This window comes from Ammospiza nelsoni, chromosome 20, assembly GCF_027579445.1.
Source record: "Ammospiza nelsoni isolate bAmmNel1 chromosome 20, bAmmNel1.pri, whole genome shotgun sequence".
In the NCBI taxonomy this organism is placed as follows: domain Eukaryota; kingdom Metazoa; phylum Chordata; class Aves; order Passeriformes; family Passerellidae; genus Ammospiza; species Ammospiza nelsoni.
Genome location: NC_080652.1, coordinates 706,985 through 729,997, shown reverse-complemented (window position 1 = coordinate 729,997; position 23,013 = coordinate 706,985). Strand labels below are relative to the sequence as shown.

Sequence of the window (23,013 nt, the reverse complement as noted above, 5' to 3'; positions counted from 1 at the left end):
CAGATTATCCAAAACCCTGACAGTGAAAAACCTCTAACATTTATGACTGCCAGAGATTTTCACAGTTATACTTTTCAGGTTTTGGACATATCTGCAGAACTGGACTTTTATTTGTCTTTCAGGAGAAACTCAAGCTTCTGAGCTGATTGTGGGATGCCACCATCTTGAATGTGAGAAAATCATGTGTTGTGGAGATCTTAAAAAGCCCTGGGGAGCCTCATTCATTTCATCCTCCTCCACGTACTACCAACCAAATGTGACTGATGTGCAGCTGGATGCTCCAAGGATGCATAGGGATCTCTCCTGCTGCAGCGGGACACCCTCAGACATACCCCAAGGCCGCAGGTATCTATTCCTGTCCCAAAACAGACACGTCTTTGGGTCTCTTAAGGCCACTTCAGGCAGGTCAGCTGGCTTTGTGCAAACTTCTGAAACATGAAGAATGTTGCTTCAGCATGAAGCAAGTCTGGGACAGCTCCACAGCCCCCCGGCACAGCATCACACTCAGTGCTGGGCAGGGTTCCAGTCCATTCTGGAGTCCAGCTCCCTCCTTCACTAACACTGGTCCTGAGGAGGCCACAGAGCTGCTCTGAGGGCTGGAGCCCCTCTGCTCTGGAGCCAGACTGGGACAACTGGGGGTGTTCACCTGGAGAAGAGAAGGCTCCATGGAGATCTCAGAGCCCCTTGCAGGGCCTAAAGGGGCTCCAGGAGAGCTGGAGAGGGACTGGGGACAAGGGCCTGGAAGGACAAGGGGGGAATCGCCTCAGTGGTTAGATGGGACATTGGGAAGAAATCCTTCCCTGTGGGTGGTGAGGCCCTGGCAAAGGGTGCCCAGAGCAGCTGTGGCTGCCCCCTCCTGCAAGTGTCCAAGGCCAGGTTGGACAGGTCTTGGAACTGCCTGGGACAGTGGAAGGTGTCCCTGCCCATGGCCAGGGGTGGAACAAGATGGACTTTAAGGTACCTTGCAACTCGAATGATTCTATGGTTCTGATCTGCAAAATATTTTTAAGAAAAGGTCCCATGACAAATGTTCTCTGCTGCAGGATAAGAGAACAATCAGGACCCTCACCTGGGATGACACCAGTTAAACTCATTTCTGAGGCTGAAGTAGATTGAGTCAACACTAGGGGAAAGGAAATAGAGAACAGCTGTGTTCTGGGATGATCTCAGGCCTTCAGGGCTGCTAATGCTTCACTCAAGGCCATGGCCCTGCCCTTTTAAGATACATTTGTGCTTTGCTCCCAGGACAAAAGGAAAAGAAAAACCTACTCAGGTTCATTCAAAGGAAACTGGCAATGACCTCTGTGCCTGCAGGGAGAGGGCCATGCCCAGGGAGATCATGGAAAGGATGCTTGTCCCACCTCCTGCTCTCAGGTTTCAACAGGTGACTTGGATGAAACTACTGAGTGCAAATTTTCCAGTTTCATGTGGATTTTAGTTTTATGTGAGGTGGAAGAACAATCATGGTTTCATGGGCTAATGACAGGTGCTGCAAGGAAACACTACTCTGTTGTGGGGAAAATCTTTCTTTACTGGAGTAATTTCTTTCTGCTCAAAGTCCCTGGGCAGGGCTGAAGTTAAACCCTCAGAAGAGAAACTGCATGAGTGTGAAATTTGGCAGCACCTAGGGATGCAGGCAGCTTGCCAGAGATGCTCAGCAGACACTCATCTCCTTTCTGAGGAGCAGATGGTGAGGTTCAGATCTCAAACTCCCTTGGATCAGATGCTGGAGCAGCTGCCGAGGTTGGTGTGTCCTCAGGGGAGCTAACATCAACCTAGGTGTGTGCAGCTTCTGTCAGGACAGACATGCTCCTGCCTGGTGTGTATCAACCAGACAGGAGCTGGGCAGAGGCTGCTGTGGATGGGCATCCACATCCCGCTTCCAGTGCATCCCCTTTCTGCTCCAGCCCGGTCCCCATCCTGCCAGGAGGCCATTGTGTCCTTGGGAGTGCATTGGCAAGGTTTGGGCAGTGGGGGTCTGTAGAGTGCCTTAGTGAGACAGCACCAAAAGCTGTCCCTGTGTTGGACCCACTACCACCCACAGATGAGCCCGCCAGCAGTGAATGGGAGGGTCCTCTGGGATAATGTTTTTAAGAAAGAGTAAAAACCACTGCACAGCCCTGCAGATCCTAGTTCAGCGGAGAGGGAGGGGAGGAGGTGCTCCCGGTGCCAGAACAGAGACTACCTGCAGCCCATGGGGATGACCATGAAGAGACAGCTGTGCTCCTGAAACATATGGAGGTCCATGGTGGAGCAGATACCAACCTGCAGCCTGTGGAAGATCCCACACCTCTGCCTTCCCACGGCACGAGTCTGCTCAGCCTCTGAGGGCTGGTTTGAGCACCAAACTGGTGCTGGGAGCCTGCTTGACTGCCACTGTCTCCTACCCTCACCTTGTCATGCAGGAAGACTTTATGCATCTTGCTAAAGGATTCAGCTTCCGTTTCCAACACGTCTCTTTTTGGAAGTGAGCCCCGAGATCAGCAATGTCAGTTCTTCTGTGGTTTGGGGGGGTGCACAGTCAAAGCAGGACTTCCCTAACCCAGGGTCAAGAAGAGCTGCCAGGCAGCTGCCACATCCCCGAGGCATGGAGTGCCTGAGCCCTGCGCCAGGCTGCAGGTGCTGCTCAGGCTCCTCCTCCTCTCAATGATCTGCCAGGACCATCACTCCTGAGAGGCAGGGAGAGGATAGATACCTGGTTCTGTGGCTCAGCAGTGGGTTGCTACGCAAGGACAAATGTTTCCAGTGTTTGGAATAACTCAGGTCTCCTGGCAGTCACTGGACTGCTCACCAGGGGACCAGGCACTTGCTTGGGCTCCTAGCAGTAGCTTTAAGCTTTCAGGTGAGATCTTTACAGGTTCAAGTTCCACTTGCTTAAAAAATAATGTCAGAATCCAGCTGGAGCCTGTGCCAGCCACATTCCTGGCAGCCACATCCCTGGCTGGCACACATCGGTCTCCGAGATAAGCCTGGAAGCAGCCAGGAGTAACACAGCTGTGATATTCTCACCATGCCCTCCTGCCACCCAGTGGTGTCCATGAATGAGGAAGGTGACAGCAACATATGGGACACTTTCTTTGAGCCCTCTCCCTGTCTCCAGCTGTCTTCAGCTTGGGGGTGACCTGAACCAGCCATGATTTTCTGATTTTCACTCTTCAGTAGATTCTTCCTCTCAGTACTTGTCAAAATCCCTCGATTACAGGGCAGGCAAACCTCCAGAAGGACCATCCCTCATCAGGGAGCTGCTGCACCCCAGCACTGGGAGCTGCCTGCTTCAGGAGGGGTTGGATCTGGCTTCTACCTTCACTTCATGCACTGGAAGAGCTGGTGGCTCCATCACTCTCTGCCGGGCTGTCCTGAGTTTGCTGATCCCCAGTTGCACCTTCTCTGGCTGGAGGGACCAGTACTGCTTAGACAGGAAGGGTCCTTCCCAACAGTTTCCCAGGAGTCCTACGGCCATGTGATGCCTCCTGGCAGGGCCCAGCTGTCCCTGCTGCCCCATGTGCCACTGCACCACCCTGGTGCATTCCAGGGGACAGGATCAGTCCCCTCATGGTCCTTGCTGCCATGCTAATTGTTCCTACAGCCAGCTCCCACCTCACATCCCTCCTGGGCTGAACAGGATATCCACCACAGAGCAGAGGCATACTACTAAGCATACTACTATCCCACAGGCTGGCCCAGACCTTTGGGGTTTTTCACAACAGTGATGTACTTTCCATTGCTTTAAAAAATAAAATCCCTGTAATAAAAACTCCAGCTAATTTTATCCCCAGTCTGTTTTTTCCAGGCTGCTGCAGGATGAGGTGCCTCCCCCAGCCTTGTCTGGGGGGTTCACTGTGCAGCACCAACAGTGCTCATGTTTTCAGGGTGTCTGGGGGCATTGGAGGGGAGGACATTGAGGCCCAGCAGTTGGTTGGTTGCCCACGGAAGGCCTCTTTCATCTTTGCCTTGCTGGAGAGCCAGGAATCAGAGGGAACAGTTTGGTGTGGTGAGAGCAGGACCACAGTGCAAACAAAGCCACAGTGTGAGCATGGTCACAGTGCGAGCATGAATACATGTGACCATGGACAATGCAACCCATAAGTATGATGTGGGCACAGATACAGGATGAGCATGTACATGGCACGACCACAGTCACAGTGTGTGCACAGATGCCATGTGCATGTCCACAGGACAGCCTGGCACAGCGTGTGCATCTACAGCCACAGCTGTGCTGCTCTGCTCATGCCCTTATATGTGCCTGGGGCAGTGGATTTCTCCAGCAGCGCCTGAATTGCTGAGTATCTCCTAAGCACTACCATGCACACTGGTGCAGCGGTGTTGTGGCAGTGTTCCCCCATCCATCTGTCATTGGAGGGAGTCATTAGCACGCTCACAGGCAGTGCTGGAGCACCCAGCAGCTGTTGAGCTGTGGCAGTGGTCAGCCAAGGTGGCTGTCACAGCCTGATACTGGCACACACCAGCCATTTCTCAACGCTGCAGCTGGCCTGGCAGCTGAAAGGATGGGCGAAAGTTCCCTGGCCCTGAAGGCATCACCCTGGGGCCTCCAGCCAGCAGCAAGAGGGCAGAAGGGGCCCAGGGGGCTGGGGACCTTGAAGAAGGGATCCTGCTCTGCAGACCCACATCCCATCCTGAGGCTACCACACCAGCATCCTATGAGCAGAGAGAGCTGCCAATCCCACTGAGAGGCAGGAGGAGGAAAAGCAGCTCAGGCCTCCACTAAAATGGTGGAAATCCATGGAATACTACAGGAACTGGAGAGGGGTTCCAGCTCCCATTGTTCCCAGGACATGGTGCAGTCACATTGGGAGCTCTGCCCCTCCTCAGACCCTTGAGGCACAGCTGTCCTGCGGGATGCAAAGCAATTGGGTCATTTCTGGGGGTGTTGGATCCTGTGGGATGAGCTGCTCCAAGCCTCACAGCCCCAACAACCCAATTAAGTTTTGCAATACTTAACTTTTTCATAGCCCCTTTAGTTTCGTAATTCTGGGCTCCCTCTGGAGGCAGGTGCTGCACAAGAAACTGAGCAAAGCGAAGAAGGCTGAGGACCCCGGAGAGAAATAAACATCCTCTCCTAAAAGTATTACTTAAAAAAGCTGGGTTCTTTTTGTTTGTGTGTGTGTGTGTATGTGTGTGTGTGTGTGTGTGGTTTTTTCCCTCCTAATTCCTTGATTTTAGGAAGGCTAAGGAGATTTATGACTTTTTGGGACTTGGCAGTGATGCAACAGTCTACTCATCCAAGGAAAATATGAAAAATGGCTGGGTTTGGGAAACCCCCTTAGGATTTGGGACAGAGAAGCAAAACAGGAGCTGACAAGTGCAGATGTCCAGGCAGTGCAGAGTGTGAGACACTGCAGGGGTGAACCTGCAGACCTCCCCAGAATCAGCCACATGCCTCCAGCTGTCATGGGTGCAGGGGTGCCAGGGATGCTGCTGGGGTGCTGGGTCCCTCTAACCCAATGGGAAAAGCCTGGCAGCCTGGCATGGAGAAGCAGCTGCAGGCACTCACCAGCCAAAAGTGAGAAGGTGTTGGCATCGGTGCAGCAGCACCAGCACCACAATGTCTCTCACAAACCCAAATTATTTCTTTCCTAAGCCATCAATACTAAATATTTAATGATAGGATTGTTAGATTATTTGGTTATTACCTTCCTGGTCGAACCAGCGGAGGCCTATCCAAACTGGCCAGGGCACAACTATTACATGGGATGGGACACTGGAGTCAGAGCCTGGGGTGGTTCCCAGCCTGGCACAATGAGATGATTGATCCATCCGTGGGACAAGGCCTTGTCCAAAAAGTGATTCAGCCTGAGGACTAATGAAGGTCTTGGAAGATTTGAAGAGCTAATAGAGATTTTGGAAGGATCCCAAAGAACCATATGCTTTCTGCACAGCAGAACTCATGCTTCCAGAAAGAAAAAAGGGAAGTGTTTAAAACACCTGCACTGAACTCAGTGCAAAGCACTTTCACCTGGGGCTAAATAAAACCTTAGGGGCCATGGCAATGTCTTTTGGGTTTCTTGATTTAACTAATAGGACTAAAGATTGTTTCTTTCCCAGTTTGAGCAGCACCACATGGGAACAGTGATCTTCAGCAAAGAGGCCATACCTGGGGGACCCAGGGCTAGGACATCCTTCTTGCACTAGGCTGTCATCGCTGTGGGACCCATCTGTGGGCATAAAACCATGGATGTAGTTGTGACCTTTGCCCATGGCAGCCGCAGGATGCCTTTGCCCGCTAGCAGTGCAGGTGGCTCTGCCTGCCCTCAGGTTCTTGACAGGAAGATGTCATAATTTAGATAATAAAAATAGGATTTTTTTTTTACCTCAAGGAAAAGGGCCAGAGGACATGTGTACTGTCTTCTTGGGCTTGTAGACACTCACAGATATCCTTCATGGGCAGGAATGGTTTTCAGTAGCCAAAATAAACCAAACCTGCCTGCCTGGACATACCTGAGGATGGGTTGTCCCTGGCTGCCCATGACCCATTTGTGGGCTCTCTTAGACCCAAAGCAGGGAAGCTTTGGAGGTAAAAGGAGGGCACATGCCCTGGTGACACTCCACAACAAAAGGACTTGCTACTCTCAATGCTGTCCCCTGGATCCAGCCACAAGGCAAAGGGGGAGTCATGTCTCCCCTGCCCCATGTCCAGGGGGCCTGACAGCAGCAAGACAGGGGAGTGAAATGCTAGGCTGTTTGTGCCTATGGAATAGTCCAGGCTTTCTGCTTTGGTGTCATGCTGGTCCATGGAGGAGAGCCACAAAGATGATTGAGAGGGATGAAGCATTTCTCCTGAGGAAAGGTTGCATAAGTTAGGCTTTCTCAGTCTCAGGAGAAGAGAAGGCTCCAGAGAGACCTTAGACCCTCTTCTAGTGCCTAAGGAGACCCCAAGAGAGCAGGCCAGGGGCTTTGGACAAACCCCCGGAGTCACAGCACAAGGGTGAATGGCCTCAAGGGATAGTGTATTAGGAAGAGGTTCTTCCCTCTTAGGGTGGTGAGGCCCAGGCACAAGTTGCCCAGAGCAGTTGTGGCTGCCCCACGGTGGTATTATTCAAGGCCAGGCTGGACAGGTCTTGGATCTGCCTGGGATAGTGGAAGGTATGCCTGACCATGGGAAGGTGTGGAACAAAAAGGTCTTTAAACATCCCTCCCAACTCAAAATCATCTGGGATTCTTATTCTCTGATTCAGTGGTTCATGTGCCCAGCCCTCATCTACAACTGAGGAAGGGAAAAGGGTCTTTTTACACGAGTGGGTTTTGATGACTCCCTGGGATGTGGCTGCAGCCCAGACCTAGCGCAGGCTCTGGCCCTCCAATTGCCTGTTCCCACCCAGAGCATGATCCGGGAGGAGCAACCAGAGGTGTCCCAATGGCACAGCAGGAGGATGGGGTCACCTCTACCCACTGGCTGCACCCACTGCCACCCGGGTGTCCCACAAAGGGACACTTTGGGTCTAAGGGAAACCGCACATGTGATCTTCCAGGGTGTTGGCCAAGACCTCAGCCCCTGCTCTGCTCCCTGACAGCTGCTTTTCCAGGTCTGGGTATCTGCCATGTGCTGCTGCCTCCTTGTGTAATGTGGGGGAGTTTAAGTCATGGTCCCTGTGGTACACAGCTGCAAAGCAAAGCAGGGATTCTGGGAGCCTCACTCTTCCCCATCACTTGGGTCTCCTGGAGGCAGTATCTGCCTTAAATCAGTTGTACCTTGGAACAGAGCGGGGTGGCTGTGCAGGACAAGGTGAACACCCACGCCAGGCTGGGATCACAGCCACAGTGAGTCATTGGCTCTGGCAGAGATAGGATGGGACACTGAAGCAGAGTCTGGATGCTGTGCTTGATCCCCTCAGGATGGGAAATGAACCCCTCCAGAAATGAACCATGCTAGTGAGCAGAGGCTCAGCCTCCTCCATACCCTGCAGTGGGGAGGACAGACCCTCTCCATTCCACCTGGGAGTGGGCCTTTGCTCATAGTGCTGCAAGTGTCAGCCACAGGCAGGGAGGGGGAACAGGAAGCACTGGGTAGCACCAGGTGATGCTCTTAAAACAGAAGGCAGTTTATACCAAGAGTTTATGCCAAGAGGAGAATAGAGTTGACATTCTGGAACCTGGGATACAAGCAAGAGCCCAGGATACAGGCAGGGCTGCAGCAGCACAGCACAGGCATGGTCTAGGATGGGAGAACACTCTAACTGAGGGATCACAGGGACGATCAGCACCTGCTTGCAGGTCTGAGATCCAAGAGGCACCTCCTTAGTCTGGTCAGCCCTGCATGGCCCAGCTCCCCATCCCAATGAGAACCAGCCCCAGGACCCAGGGTCTTCTTCCAGTCATCGCATCCTCAGTTTGCTCCCCAGTGAGTTCCACTGACAACAGCAAGGCCAGGAGGTGCAGAGCAGGAGGGCTGCAGAGCCAGGGCAGCAGAGACTGCCCCAGCAGTGCTGACCATATGGCAGGGAAGAAAAGCAAAAAAGACAGAACATTCAGGTCAGGTGCCCAAGATGCGCCTGTTCCTGCTGACATGTAGGATAATAGCTCTGCTGGGACAGCAGCCCTTATCTGAAGGGGCAGCTGGGCATGGAGCACAGGCTCAGAGGACATGTAAAGGGCATGTAGCTGGGCAGGAGAGGAGAGAAAGTATAAATAGATGAACCAGGGTGACTGGATCCTTCCAAAACTGCACAGCTGAGGACACAGAGGATGACATCCTGCATCCCTGGGCAGCCCAGGGGCCAGGTATACCTCCAGACTGAACTTAGGAGAGATCTCACTCTGCTCAGACTGTAGCTCCAGGCTCTGGCAGTGCAGACCCCCCATGCAATGTCACCCTGGCACCCACCATAAATGCCCAGGGACAGGCATGTTGACCCCATGGTGTTGCACCTGTGTGTGACAACCTCCTGCATGGAGAGCTGTGGGGAGGTGAGGTAGGTTGGCAGGAGCTGTCCTGGCCAGGAACAGCAAAGCCCTGCTCCAGCTGTTCCCAGGGTAACCACAGCTTCACACTATGGGATCCAACAGTTATCAGAGATGGTGTAGTGTATTTTTATACTTTGTAATACTTTGAAGTAGCTTTGGTTTTGTATCCTCATATTTTTCCCAAATGGTTTATCCCAAACTGTACCCCCTCCCTTTACCTGTGTAATCCCTCTCCCTGGCTGAGATCACCCCCAAACCCCCATCCTGGCTCTCTGTCAATCACTCAGCATTCCATCCCCTCCATCTAGAAGCTTCAGCCCAGGATGTCGAGCGATCAGCCAGAGGCCAGGGGTCAGCCCCCCAAGCCTTGCCCCATACGCTGTCCTAAATGTCCATCCCCCAGTACCAATCCCTCAGGGTCACTTATTGGTCAGTAAAAGTTCTCTACTTTGGGTTTCCACCTCCCTTTTAATGTAACCTTGGCACCTCTCCCGGGGCTCTCAGCAGGAGCCCCCTGAGGTGCAGGAGCTCCTTTGAGACTCCTAGAATAAAACCTTGGATTAACCCCTGCTAAGAGCCGGCCCTTTATCTCCTACCGATGTGTCTCCTGCTGCAAAGGCACCAGCCCAGGTGCCCTCAGCACCCTCAGGGCACAGACAGTGTCTCCTTCAGGGCACAGACAGTGTCTCCCCTCAGCACCCTCAGGGCACAGACAGTGTCTCCCTGCTGTGGCCGTGCCTGGGCTGCCCCCGGTGTCTGGGACTCAGGGCTGGCCGGGGATCCTGAGAGGGTCCCAGAGGGACAGAGATAAGAGCCCTGGAGGTGCCACCTATCTATGCAAACCCAGTTCCAGCAGGAAAAAGCCTGAAGAGAATGGAACATGCTCACCCACGTGTCCCAGCATACGCATCACTTACAGACCTGGCCACAAATGCAGGTCTCATGGCTCCTGAGCCAGCCCCCACTGTTAAGGGTGCCAAAGTGGACACAGCCCATACCCACAGGGGAGGGCCAAGCCCATCTGGCTCATGTGGCCAGGCCAGAGTGACAGCTTGAGGTGAACTCTGCAGTTCCCAGGGGAAACCTGGTCCCAGCGGGCTGTGGCACTCCCAGGGCTACCCCACAACCTGCCACAGTCACACAGAAGGTGGGATGGGAGCCAGTGCTGCTGGCCAGGACTGGGACAACCCACCTGGACTGCAGCAGAGAGCTGCCCTGAAACAGTCTGGAAAGGGAATTGTGACTTTCTTTTTCTTTGGAAGCCCTCATGGGCTCCACACCCAAGCAAAGGCATGAAATGGGAACCAAGGGCAATTACCAACTCTCTTCCTGCCTCAGCTGGAACTAGTGGCTACCCTAAGCAGCACCTGGAAGAGGCCATGGCAGACACTCCTTTGCCAGCTGCCAATAAGTGGACTGGGGTGTCCCTCTTGGCTCTGCTCCCCACAGGGGAGGTTCAGCCTCTGCAGGATGCAGGGTTCACCCAAAGCCTGGGAAAGGAAGGTACTCTAATCAGGGCAGAGCCTCAGGTTCACCCTGTGTGAGCTGCCATCTCAGCATAGGGCAGAGGGACATGTGCCACACATGCCATGCCACAGAGGTTCCCTGTGGCTGACCCTGTGGGAAGGAGACACTGCAGAGCACCAGCCACTGTTGCCACCACTGTGGGGCAGCTCTGAGAAAGAGTACTTAAAAACAAGTAAGAGGTTGTGAATTGCACCAGCACTGCCTGACCAGTGCGAGTCCCTAGCACAGCTTCTGGGGGAGTAAACAGATGAGGCTACAGCACTTGGAAGAGGTGCACGTGGCTTTAAGACCCTGCCCCACAGCAGGGAACAGGGTATCCCCAGACCCTGAGAAGCCCAGTAGTATCCCCAGACCATGAGAAGCCCAGAGGTAATGGGAAAGGACATGAAAACATGTCCAGGTACAGAGACCCCCAGGCTCTTTGTTTGTTCACCAGATTGCAGCTTCAGCTCTCCCTGCATTCTGAGAGACAGGACAGTCAGGGACTGCAGGGCTGGCTGTAGTAGATGGGGTGATTTAGGGAGAGACAGAAGGACAAATTAAATAAGTCACCCCACTTTATTATCCCTAAAGCCAGGTAACCCTCATAAAAAGGGTCAGTTCTAATTAACCTCAGGCAAAACAGGCACTGGACACTAGAGGAGGCATCACAAAAAGGATGGCAGGCACTGATACCTAGGGGACAACTAACAAACCAACTCCTGCAGACAGGGGATGTGACTAGCCATGGCCTTGCTGCTCCTCCTCCACCATCTCCCTGGTACTCTGCTGATCCCCACTCCAGCTGCAGGCACAGGGCAGAGCAGAGATTCATGCCTTGCAGTGAGCTTTAACTCAGGATCAGTCTCAAAGAGAACAGCTGGATGGGACAGAGTCCTGACAGATAAGAACAGAAGTGAGAACAGAATTGGCCTGCATGTGTCAGCTCAGGGCAGAACCAGCACTGCCCAGCCCAGCTCAGTGCCACAGAATCATGCCTGGAGAGTCAGACCATGAAACAACACCAGAGAGAAAGGTCCTGGCCTTGGGGATACAGAGGGCCAGGCTGTGCTAAATGGGATCTTCAGTGAAAGTACCATGGATACCAAGTACCAAGGCAGTCAGATGCCATTCAGCTCAAGCATCATCACCGAGCTGGGTGGGAAGCAGGAGGTGCCATCTCATAGGACCCATCTTGAACGACCACCACCCCTCGAGACACCTGTAGAGGAGTGCAGCTCACAGTCAGGATGTCATCCCCCACAACCATGTGAGGCAGAGCTGCCATTTCTCCCTGTGGAGATGTGCACAGGGAAGAGCCTGTCAGCCTCTGCTCTGTCCCACACTCAGTTAAATACAAAACCAAGTTCTAAAGACCCTCTGTGAGGTCAGGCTGATGTGAGCATCCTCAGGCTATGAATATCACCTCTCCTTTCACAGTCATCATGAAAATAATCTAATCCTGGCAGTCATCAGGAAGTATTTGCCAGGTCAAGCCAAGTAAAGACTGAGGTGTCTGTCTCAACTTGTCAACAGCCCAAAACAGCAGCTCAGAGATGTAGGCTATCTTGGTTGGGTCTATGGCTCATTTCCTATAGGAGCCTACAGCCATGTAAACAGCAACTATGGTATCCTTACCACAAACATGACAGAGTGGTTGCCATGAGAACCACCAGTTTGGGCACTACAGGGCCAATACAGTGCCTCTGGCAGGCAGAATATGGGCAGCAGAGAGGGGCCAGGCATGCCTCCTTGGATTTCCAATCTCGTCTTCCAACAGCAAGACAAGCAGGAGCCAGCACCCTCTGAGGGCCAGCCTTGTCTGGAGATGCTGCTAAAGTGTTGAAGATACATCACTTTTTCCCAAGAGCATCCAAAATCCAGCCTAAATCAGCAAGGGAACAACAGCTCATCCCACACAGGCAGCACAGACAGCAGCCATGTCTCCTGCCTGCTGGAGGTCACAGGACTGGGAACAGCATCCCTGCAGCCCACTTAGAGACAGGAAAGGAGCAGCTTGAGAGCAGCATGGCTGATAAGCCATCAGCAGGGCAGGGATGCTCCCCAAGAGGGGTCCTGGCTCCCTCACACAGAGATGCCACCAGCAGCCCCAGACCTTGAGACACAACACCTGGAGCAGCAGGTGTGATGAGTTTAGGGCAAGAGTCCCTTGAAACCCGCAGGTAAGTTTGGGGATGGGGCAAGGGAGGCATGTGCTAGATGAAGGTGGAGTCCAGCTGGCTCATCTCATGGTTGTTGTGGGCACGAGCCTCAAAGAGCTGCTTGATGAGGGCAGATTTCTCCTGCTCCAACTGAGTGATGCGCTCGCTCTTGTCAGTCACCTCCTGCACAAGACAGGGAAGGAAAATGCTAGTTAGAGGAGGAAACTGCTGGCAAGTGGTCGTGTTGCTGGTAAAATTTCATAGAACCACAGAATCACAGGCTTTGGGTAGGAGGACATTAAAGACCATCTCATCCCAGCCCCTAACCAGGGGCAGAAACAACTTCCACTAGAGCCAGTTCCTCCAAGACTGTTCTTGAACACTTCCAGGGATGGGATGGCTTCTCTGGGCACTCTGTGCCAGGGCCTCACTACTCTCATAGGGAACAATTTCTTCCCACTACCCCATCTCACCCTGCCCTCTGGCAGCAGGAAGCCATTCCCCCTTGTCCTGTCCCTCCAGGCCCTTATTCAAAGTCCCTCTCCAGCTCTCATAGAAGCCCTTTAGGCCCTGGAAGGGGCTCTGAGGTCTTCTTGCTCTTCTTTTCCCCTGAGGAACAACCCCAGCTGTCCCAGCCTGGCTCCAGAGCAGAGGGACTCCAGCCCCAGAGCATCTTTGTGGCCACATGCTGGGACAGAAAACCCCAGCAGTGAGCCTGGCCCTGGCCTGAGATGGCAGACCATCCCTTCCCTGATAGCCCCCAGCTGCAGCCTCTGCATTCTCTTGTGACCTCCATTTGTCACAGTCTTTTCCCTCTGGCAGGAATGCCCTATCCCTGCCACTGACTCACCCAGCAAACAGCTGGAGACAGCTGGGCACAGCTGTGTGCCAGAGGGCCTCCACATGCAGCCCACACCCCCTCCTCTGGGAAGACCAAGTCTGGCCAAACTGAAGGAACACTTCCCTGCTCCTGACCACTGCTTGTCATTCCTTCCCCGGCCCTATCCCATGCCCTTCCTTTCTCAGCACCCCCAAGGGCATCTCCTCCACCCGCACCTCCACTCACCTTGGTGAGAAGCCGATTCTGCTCCTTCAGTATGTTGATGGCTTGCTGGGAGCCTGTGGAGGCTGGGGATGTCACAGGGACCAGCCTGCTCAGTGCTGAGGAGGGGTTTGCTGCCTGTAGAGAAGATGAAGGCATGAGACACTGAGCCTTCAAGCCTGTGGCCCTTCCCAGGCCTTTTTCAAGGTGAGATGTTTCTATGGCACACAAAGACCTGAGAGAAGCCCAGCAGAAGATTAAAATCACAACACAGGCCATCACAGGGTCTCCAGCCCTGTGAATGGGGCAGAACGGGGAAGCATTCCTGCCAGCATGCCTGGCAGGACAGGCAGCAGTGGGCTGCTCCTCCAGCTTCTGCCCAGCAGGACAGTCTGCTCTGAATTGGCTGACTCAGCACCTTGACAATGGCTGTACCTTTTTAGGGATCTCCTTTAGGCCTTCCAAAGCATCCTCCAGCCCACCTCAGGACCAGCTGTACTGTCCTCTTGGCTGTCCTCCATCACCTTCCCAGAGCTGGGGAAGACTGTGGCAGCTCCAATGTCAGCCCAGCCACCAACGTGGGAGGGATAGCATGAATCCTAAGATCACACAAACAACCTCAAGCTGCTGATGTGGTGTTCTCACCTTGCTGGCAGTGGAAAGAAGGTCACCCAGGCAACGGTTCACCTCCTGCAGCTTAGGGACCAGGTGCCCCAGGTGGCTCTGGCCACCTTCAGGGAAATCCTGCAGGATGGGGAGGAAGAAGAGGCTGGGGGTTACCATAAGGACAGCTCCAGGTCTGGCCACCTCCTAGCCCTGTTCTCCAAACCCAAACTTAGCCAGAAGCCCCAGACTCACAGCACTGGTTCTCCTCTTCCCCAGGAACCACTGGTGCTCCTGCATGAGCTGGATGTGCTGGTGGTACCACTCTCGAGCCCGGTCTATAAGCTCCAGGCCCTGCAACAGGAAATCCTTCTCCTGTTCCAGCTCCTTCATGTACTTCAGCTGCAAGACAGAGCACATGGGTGTCACCCACTCCCCACCAAGGCTTTGTCAAGTCCCAGGAGTTGGTTTCTTCATGAGGTGTAGGGGGATATGGATACAGGTAAGGGACTCAGCCCCGTTCCCCAAGGAAAGCTGAAGAGGAGCAGGATAATGACTGCTGCCTGATGCTGCTTTGGAGGAAGATTTTTGGAAGAAAAGGACACTTGAGTCACCTCTATCCTCCTGCTCACCATTGCAGATACAGGCTTCTTCACCTATTTACCCAGGGAGGCAGCAGGAGCAGTGCCTGCAGTTGCCCCCAGCTCCCTTTGGGGTGTGAGAGTCAGCCCTGCACAGACATACTTGGATTTTAGTCAGCACTGAAGAGTCTAGCTCAGTCTACAGGCTGGAAGTCAGGGAAAAACTGCAGCCGTTTCCCCAGTTTGCCTCACCCCTGGAGCACATGAAACCAAGCAGAGCATAGCACACCACACCTCTCTGCAGAAGATCTCTGCCAGTTGCTCAGGTTCCAACACCAGCATCACCTGGAGAGCAGTGGGGGCCTTGCTGTGCCCGGGGAGCTGCTATGAGGGTGCCTGAGCAAGTGAGCAATGGGCAGTGACCCATTCATCACCTCACCCTGTGACCCCATGGCCCTTCTCTTTGCAGTAAAAGGCTGCTCCCCCAGATCCCAAGGGCATGGGGAACTTCCTGCCTCACTGCCTCTGCCTTCTTTGCCAAAACACAGCTTGGCCTTCACCCACAGCACAGCCTGGGATCCACAGGCACCAGAGACTTCGGTCACCCAGAAAATGCTGGATGCACCAGAACCTCCTCCTTTGGAGAACATCAGGAGTAGTGCAGCTCAGAAGTGACCCTGAACAGAACCCTGTGGACAAGCAGGGCCATACCAAGACCTTCTTCAGGCCATCAGCATTTCCACGTCCCCACTGGCAGCCCCAAAGCCTTTCTGCATCCCATACCTGTCATCCCTTACATGGGGCTGCTCTTGCTCCTGCTGCTCCTGGAAACATATTTTGCAACACAACAACTCCCCCCACACTCTTCTCCAATGGCCCAAAGGGACATACCCAGAGGAAGAAGTGCAGAGCCTGGGTGCTGATGCTGAGGGGCATGAAGAAGGTGCTGTATGTGGCAAGGACCCCCATCCAGCTGGGGGTGCAGCCCACTGCTGCCTGTCCTGCCCTCCTCCCACAGGGCTTGCTGGCCAGCACAGAGACCAGAGGAAAAGGGAGCATCCCACAGAGCAGAGGCACACTGCCAGCCCAGGAGGGGACAGGCAGCATCTCGCCAGGATGAGACACTTGGGGCAGGAGAAAGACAAAGCTGGACTTGGCTGGTGCTCGGTGGCTGGTAAAGGGGAGGGGACAGAGCTGTGCCCTGGGCTGTTTACAAATGACAGTGCTCCACCTCTCAGGGAAGGTCTCATCCCAGCCACCCTCACGGTCATGGGAAAATAAGGCCAACAGATGAGGTACTGGCTGGAAAAACGCCAGCTGAGTGAGTGAGCACTAGATGAGAGAATGCAAAGAGTCCTGGGATTGCAGCACAGCCTCCACAGCTCTGCTCCCTGCTCAGAAGGAATTAGTCCTGGTGCACTTCAGGATGTAGGATGGGCACCAGTGCTCCCATTTCCCAAGGGCTTCAGGCAAATTAGTCTAATGACAGTTCCTTGTCCCTTGGGAGCCCAACATCTGGGCAGGGAGGGGTAAGGAAGGTGACAGTACAAAGATTCAGTCCTTGCTGGACCCAAACCTGTTCCAGCTCTCTCTGTAGGCTTGGAAATGGCACCAGTGCCTAAAGGCTGTGCTCAGGGTGTCAGGGAAGGCTGAGACACCATTTCTCTGGGGTCAAAAGCACAGAAAGGTAGTGCAGCACTTGGCAACATATAGGGAGAAGAAAAGGAAGGAGGGGACATGCCTCCCACTGACCACATGACAACTTGGGGGAATAGAGACCAAGACAACACAAGCCCTGAGCAAGAATGCTTATGGCAGAACTGGGGAGAGACATGGTGGCCACCATTCCCTTCACAGAGCACCTTGAGCTTGGGACCCTGAAATGTACTCCAGCCCAGAGTTGCACACACAGGCAAGGGAAGCAGAGACCTTCCTCTCTCCCCAACCCTCAAAACCCCAAGAAGCAGAGCCCTCAATCCCAGACACACAGAGCAACATTTATCACTTCTTATCAGCACCTCCCAGCAGAGGTCCCTCTCATGGCTGCAAGCCCAGCAAACTACCTGCACAAACATCCCCTCCCCAGGCTGGCATGGGGCGATGTTGTGTCCCCCAAGGCCAGCAACAGGCTGGGCAACGCTGGTCACGCCTGTTGGGCTGCAGGAGCAGGGTGACACCAGGGTGCAAGGAGTGAAAGTACAGTGGTGACAGTGCCACAAGTACTCATCCTGCAAGCTTGGTCCTGGCTCTCTGCCCTGGACAATTTAGCTTGAGCCTGTGGACAACATGCCCAGGCAGCTACTCCATTCCAGCTGGGAACAAATGAGATCCCTTCACCCAGGCAATTTGATCCAAGTCTCTCCACTCAGCGGTGGAGAGAGGGGAACAGACTCCTCCATCCTGGGCTGCCTTAATAAATTCAGTATGGATTTCTCTGCTTTGCTGCAAAAAGTCTGTTGGAAGCCAAGAGGACCTGCATGTTTGAGCCCTGATCTACATGGAGCATCTGCGAGGGGGCATAGCTTGGCCCCACTGCTTGCCAGCACAAAGCACACCTGACCCTCGCTGGGGTGCTCTTTAAGGCCCAGAGATCCATCTGTTCCCACACCTCCACCTTCGTCTTCCTCTTCCCAAGACCTTGCCCATGGGGAAGGCAGCCAGCACGCTGGCTTCATGTGCTGACCCCATTCTGGGGAAAGGATCCACCTCCTCCCTGTTTGTCAGGATTCAGGAAAGCACCTTGGAAATTATATACATCCACATACATCAACAGACCTTCAAATCCAAATACCAGGATTTACCTGACGTCCCACAACTCACTTGTGCAGGGTGGGCAGAGAAGAAGCCAAAGCCCAATGATGGCATCAGCAGTGAGGGACCCCTGCAAACCTTCCCCTTCATGGGAGCCCACAACACTCCCTTACCATGCTGAAGTCCACGCCATTGGTGATGGTGTGTCTCCGGTGCTCTGCACGGCCTCTCTGATGCCTCCGAGTGTCCCTAGCCCCTGGGTGGTCACTGTCTCCCTGGGGCTGCCCAGCAGACTTAGCATCACCACCTGGAACAGAGCAAGGCATGAGGCCACAAGCTACTTTCAACAAAATCCTCCCCAGGGCCACTTCTGTGAGATGATCTGCAAGGTGGTCTTACAAACAGGGAGAGACTGTGCAAACCACCAGCCTGAATGCCTGCTCCTGTTTTTGTCCAGGCGGAACGGCTGTCAGGAATGACTGACTCAGCTGTGCCAGGCTGGCAACAGATCTCAGCCTAAGTCTGTAGAAAGCAAGTCCATCTTCTGTAGAAAGCAAGCAGCTTCCAGGCAAAGCTGGTCCAGTCCCAGCCAGGGCAACTAAACCATCAGTGATATTGCCTGCCCTCACGTGTCCTCATGGGACACCTCGCTTCCACTCAGGTGACATCAGCTCTGCCAGGAAACCAACTTCTCCTGAATGCAGTTCTTGCTTGGTGATGGACTTGGCCATGTGGATATTCAGCCTAGACAATATGTCTATGATGTAACCATAAAGTAAATAAGACTGCAGATTTTCCACAATCTTATTAAAACCCCAACATCCTATCCTGCAAAAGATCAATCTACTAAAAACACATGGTGCTGATGCAAATCCATGCATAACCTGTTTTTGAAGATTAAGTTCATACTGGCAGGTTCCAGGCTGGATCAGGCACCTCCTGCCTGTCAGCCAGGGCAGGAATTCACTGGGCACCTGCAGTGAAGGCCATACAAGCCCGAACACTGCTCACCTCACCAGAAACCCAGCCCTGCTGTCACAGCCAAGTCAGCTCTGATCCACTGCTAGGTGAGCTGGTAGAGCAGAACCCTGACACCCCACCATCCCAAACCACAGCATCAGAGCAGCTACGGGTGCAGCCAGCACATCTCCAGGCAAGTCTGGATAGCAGCATGGTGCTCCTCCCTTCCTGCCCCAGTCCCCAGCAAGTGCCCAGCAGACCCTCTCTCATGCCACCCCCTCAGTCCCACAGCTTGCCTGCTGCCTGCACACAGCTTTCCTCAAGAGTTCCTTTCAAAATGTGGCTTTTCAAGAACAGCAGCAGGGAGCCAACAAGTGATGGCAGGCAGCTGGGGAAAACGCCCTCCTCCCAAGACAGCTCCCCACCCCTTGCACATCCTTCTACCACAGCTGCCTGGCACAGGTTTGGCACATTCCCTGGCGCAGGCACATAAAGGGCTGTGTCAGGACAGGGTGTGTGGCACCTCATGGGCCGGCACATTTCTTCCCTCTGCTCCACAGGTTTCCTCAGCTGAGCACATGGACATGAGAGAGGAAGGATATGAGGCAGGTGAGGGCAGCCATGGCCACAGGAGCCACCCTTCATCTTGAAGGTACGAGGTGTGGGAGCCCTGTACCAGGGCTGCCTCTGCTGCCACAGTCACACTGGTTCAGGGATAGGAGACAGGCTCAGGGGCGCAGGTAATGCGACACCTCAGTTTGTCACTTTGTGTCACTGGAGAAAGAGGTTGCCATGTCATGGGCAAAGTCCTCCTTCTGGTCCATCACAGCATCTCACTCCACCTCCCAGCAAGTACTCTGGCACATCAGTGAACACAAAGTCTTTGGTATCAACCATCCATCTGCTGTGCCAGCTGCCTTTGGTTTCATACACCCACATCTATCTGGGAGGAACCCAGCAAGACTGGTGTGACCACAAACATTGTCCTAGCAGACCTGTAGTATGTCCTTCTCAAAAAGCTGAGGAATAGCCCCAAAACCAAGGATACTCTCAACAGTCAGAAACCCAACGCAAAGCCAGGAGCACTTCTGGTAAGAGCTGCAGGACAATCACATGTTGAAACAGTTTTTGCTACAGTCACCTAGAAGTGCTGTGTTGAGCTGAACTGCCCCCTTAATAAGCAGGAGCTCCTGGTCAACCAACTGAGCTCTGCACACCTGAGCTGACAAGCCAGTGGCTAAAACAGGACCTGCTAATGAACTGGGATAGTTGTTCTTAGGGAAAGAACAGGATCAGATCACCAGAGGTGTAAGAGATCTTGCCATGTGATAATGGACAGGCTCTGCCCAGGGCAGACACTTCATGGCTGTTTTACACTTCTCCACAATTATCCTTGACAATGGCCCAGAGAAGGCCCTACAAACCATTCCCTCCCTCGAGCTAGTGCCAACAACAGCTCTCCAGCTGCTAGAGCCAAGCCACCCCTGGAGCGAGGGAAAGCACTGTGCTGGGGAGGAGCCAGTGCCAGGGCCTGGGCTCTTTCTGCTCTGTGCCTTGACTTCTCCAGGGCCCAGCTCACAGGGGAACTAGTGGGGTAAAGACCCCCAAGAGCGATGTGTTCAGACACTGCTGTGACAAGACCAGGCACCATAACATAGGGACATCGTTACGGTGACTTCCCTGCCCTGTGACTTCTTCAATATCCACCTCAGCATCCTTGCATCCAGTGGGTGCTGTTGGCTCCCCAGGAACCATGGGGAGCTCGCAGACTGCACCAGCACTGCTGGGCTGAGGAGAAGCTGGAAGCTGACTTAAGCAGGGACCTCAGAAGCACTTCTGCCCACAGAGGTTAGTGTGGGAGAGGGAACAGAATTGTTGTCCCACTGGCTCACTGCACCCTTGTACATGCCAGGAGAACCACCTGACCCCAACCTCTGCCATTTTGCCATGAGTCACATCCAAATCACCTCTGACATGTGTAGATGCTCCTCAGACCTAAAGCAGAGCTGGGGAGGCACTCTGTGAGCACCCTCTTCCCCTAAAACGCAGGCAGGGAGCATTTTCTCCCACTCACTGCAGCTTATGAGCACTGACACATCATCTCACCGCATTTGGTTGGGGTCTTACAGAAGCCACCACATGCAGCTGGAGGCTCAGAGTAGCCTCACACCCAAATGACATCAGCTTAGTGGAGACAGGTCCTCCTGGAGCCACAGGCCGTTCCCAGCACCCACCACACACCTCGGAAGCAGGGATGGAGCCATATCCTGCCACAGCACTGCCCAACTGCCTTGCAGCCAGCTGAGAACATCCACCTGTTCAACTGCACCCTGGGAAACCCCCTGTGAAGGGGTGCACTGGGCAGTTGTGCCGGATCTAGAGCTAAAAGAGGAGGAGTAACTGAGTTGTACCATTTTCTAAGCTGCTGAATGAACCTGAAACTCAGGCCTCTTACCAAAATACAGCCCTGCAGTGTGGGATGCTGGCAGCAAGGGCTGAGGTGCTAACCCTGCCCACAGGCTCTGGACAGTTATGGAACATCACCTTGTAATGGAAAGATCCTCAGCAAGCAGAAAGCTGCTGCAGTCATCTGCTCACTCCTTCCCAGGGCAGAGCTTTCAACCTGCTGTCTATTCACCAAGCAGGATTTTTTTCAGGTTTTTCCAGATTTACACTCCTGATGATAGAAAAGTTAGTCTACTTAATAATATTCCCTTAGATGTAGCTCCAGTGCTTAGTCTGGAGGCAAAAATGGAAAGCAGAGAACCTCAGTCACAGTTAAAAGCTTCTTCTCTACCCAGCAGAAGGGACTGGGTTGGAAAGGCAAACCAGCCTGACCTTCCCAAGGTAGAGGAAGTCAATGCACTCAGGTGGTGCAATAACACGTACCAGCTCTGCACATAGACTTTGTCTCCTCTGATCTCAAAGCACTTCACAAACCTAGATAAAGAATTATTACCTACCCAGATAAGCTCAGAAGCCTGGTTTCCTTGTAACATCTTCTACTGACTAGCAACAAATCCAGATGCCAGTGAAACAGTCTCCCCTATGCTAGGGTCAGTGTACCACCCTGGAGGGCTCTGGCAGATCCTGTGGAAAGGGCAGAATCCACAGAGATACACAGGTGAGCCCTGTGGACGGAGCCTAGGACAGCAGAGCACATTGCCCTGGTAACTTCTCTCCCATTTATTCATTGATTATTTTTTATTGGGAATAGTGCTGGGGAACAATCCAAACCAAAAAGCTGGATCGGGTTTTGCATTTTTTTGTCTAAACCATGCATGACATCGTGAAGGAATCATTCCTGAGAGGCAGCCCAGCGCAGAGCCCACCAAGCACATGGCCGCTTCGTGACCACAGCTTCACCCCAGAGAAGCTGCTCAGCTTTGGGGGTCTCCAGGACCCAGCCATTCTCCGAGACGCCCAGCTGTGCCATCCATCCCCGGGGAAGGTCAGGACAGACTCTACGCCAAGGGACAACCACGGACATATTACGGCAAAGCCCTTAATTCCTCCTGTCAGCGCTATAAATAGCCCAGCGCATCGCGAGGGAAGCACAGTCCTGGGTGGGCGGCGGCGCTGGGATATTCGCACCGGAATCGGAGTTCAGCGAAGCCAAACCGGTCAATACCAACAGTAACTTTTGGGGAGTTTTACACCGGCCCTGCGAGAACCGCTGGCTCTGAGCCCAGAGGAGGGCACAGGGGAACGGGGTGAACCGCGGGATCCCATCCCGACCTCCGAGCGCCAGTCCCCGACCCTGGCACTGCCATCATCGCCGCGAGCCCGAAGCCCCCGGTCCAGTCCCGCCACTCACCGCGGCCTCGGGGCTGGCCGTGCCCCGGTTCCCGCTGTCCGGCGCTCTTCCCTCGCCGCTCCTCGGAACAGCGAGGGCTTGGCGGCTTCTCCGCGCTCCGCCGTCCGCCGCCGCCACCCTCCACTGACGGCTCAGTCCCAGGCAGGGCCGCCCGCAGCCCCAGTACGAACCTCTCGAAGGTGAGGTACCCACTGGCCGGCGCCGCCTGCCGCAACCCCTCCATCACCCCGGCGGGCAGCTCCTGGGCTTCCGCTCCCCGCCAGCGCGACTCGATCTCCCGTAGGTGCACGTAGCCCCGCCGCCGGTCATCCAGGATATCGAAAAGAGTCCGCAGGCTCTGCAGGAAAACCCGGGGAAGACCCTCGGTACCGGCGGAGAGCGAGCGATCACCGCGCTCCGGGGCCATCGCCGCCGCTCCGAGCGTTACTCCATGCTCCCCCGCCCCCCGCGCCTATTGGCTGTCGGCGGAGAGTGCCGCGCTTCCATTGGCTGGTGGCAGGAAGGCGCTCCGGCCATTGGCTGAGAGGTCGCACGGCAATTTGAGTTGCACGCGGCGCCCGCCCCGCCCTGAGCCCGCGGCTCGCGTGGGTCCCGCTCCGTTCGCGGGGGGATCCCGACCCTTCCCTGTGGACGAGGGACCACGACAAACGCCAAATCCTTGCTCTTTCTTCC

The 23,013-nt window shown here is 54.3% G+C and overlaps 1 protein-coding gene across 1 annotated transcript; it reads right to left on the bottom strand.

Annotated features, from left to right (window-relative positions):
• Nucleotides 1-10,937: 10,937 nt before the first annotated feature.
• Nucleotides 10,938-22,756, bottom strand: SAPCD2 (suppressor APC domain containing 2). Its single transcript, XM_059486526.1, has 6 exons — nt 22,342-22,756; nt 17,738-17,871; nt 14,488-14,634; nt 14,275-14,373; nt 13,654-13,767; nt 10,938-12,770 (listed from the first exon to the last, which is right to left on the bottom strand). Exons 1-6 carry the CDS (start codon nt 22,745-22,747, stop codon nt 12,642-12,644), a joined length of 1,029 nt encoding a protein of 342 aa, XP_059342509.1. The 5' UTR covers nt 22,748-22,756; the 3' UTR covers nt 10,938-12,641.
• Nucleotides 22,757-23,013: the final 257 nt, after the last annotated feature.

Coding starts and splice junctions, on each gene's coding strand:
- SAPCD2 (XM_059486526.1), bottom strand. CDS start 22,747: ATGGCCCCGGAGCGCGGTGATCGCTCGCTCTCCGCCGGTACCGAGGGT. Junction 14,635..17,737: donor ATGGCGTGGACTTCAGCATG/GTAAGGGAGTGT, acceptor TCTGTCTTGCAG/CTGAAGTACATGAAGGAGCT. Junction 14,374..14,487: donor GGAAGAGGAGAACCAGTGCT/GTGAGTCTGGGG, acceptor CCCATCCTGCAG/GATTTCCCTGAAGGTGGCCA.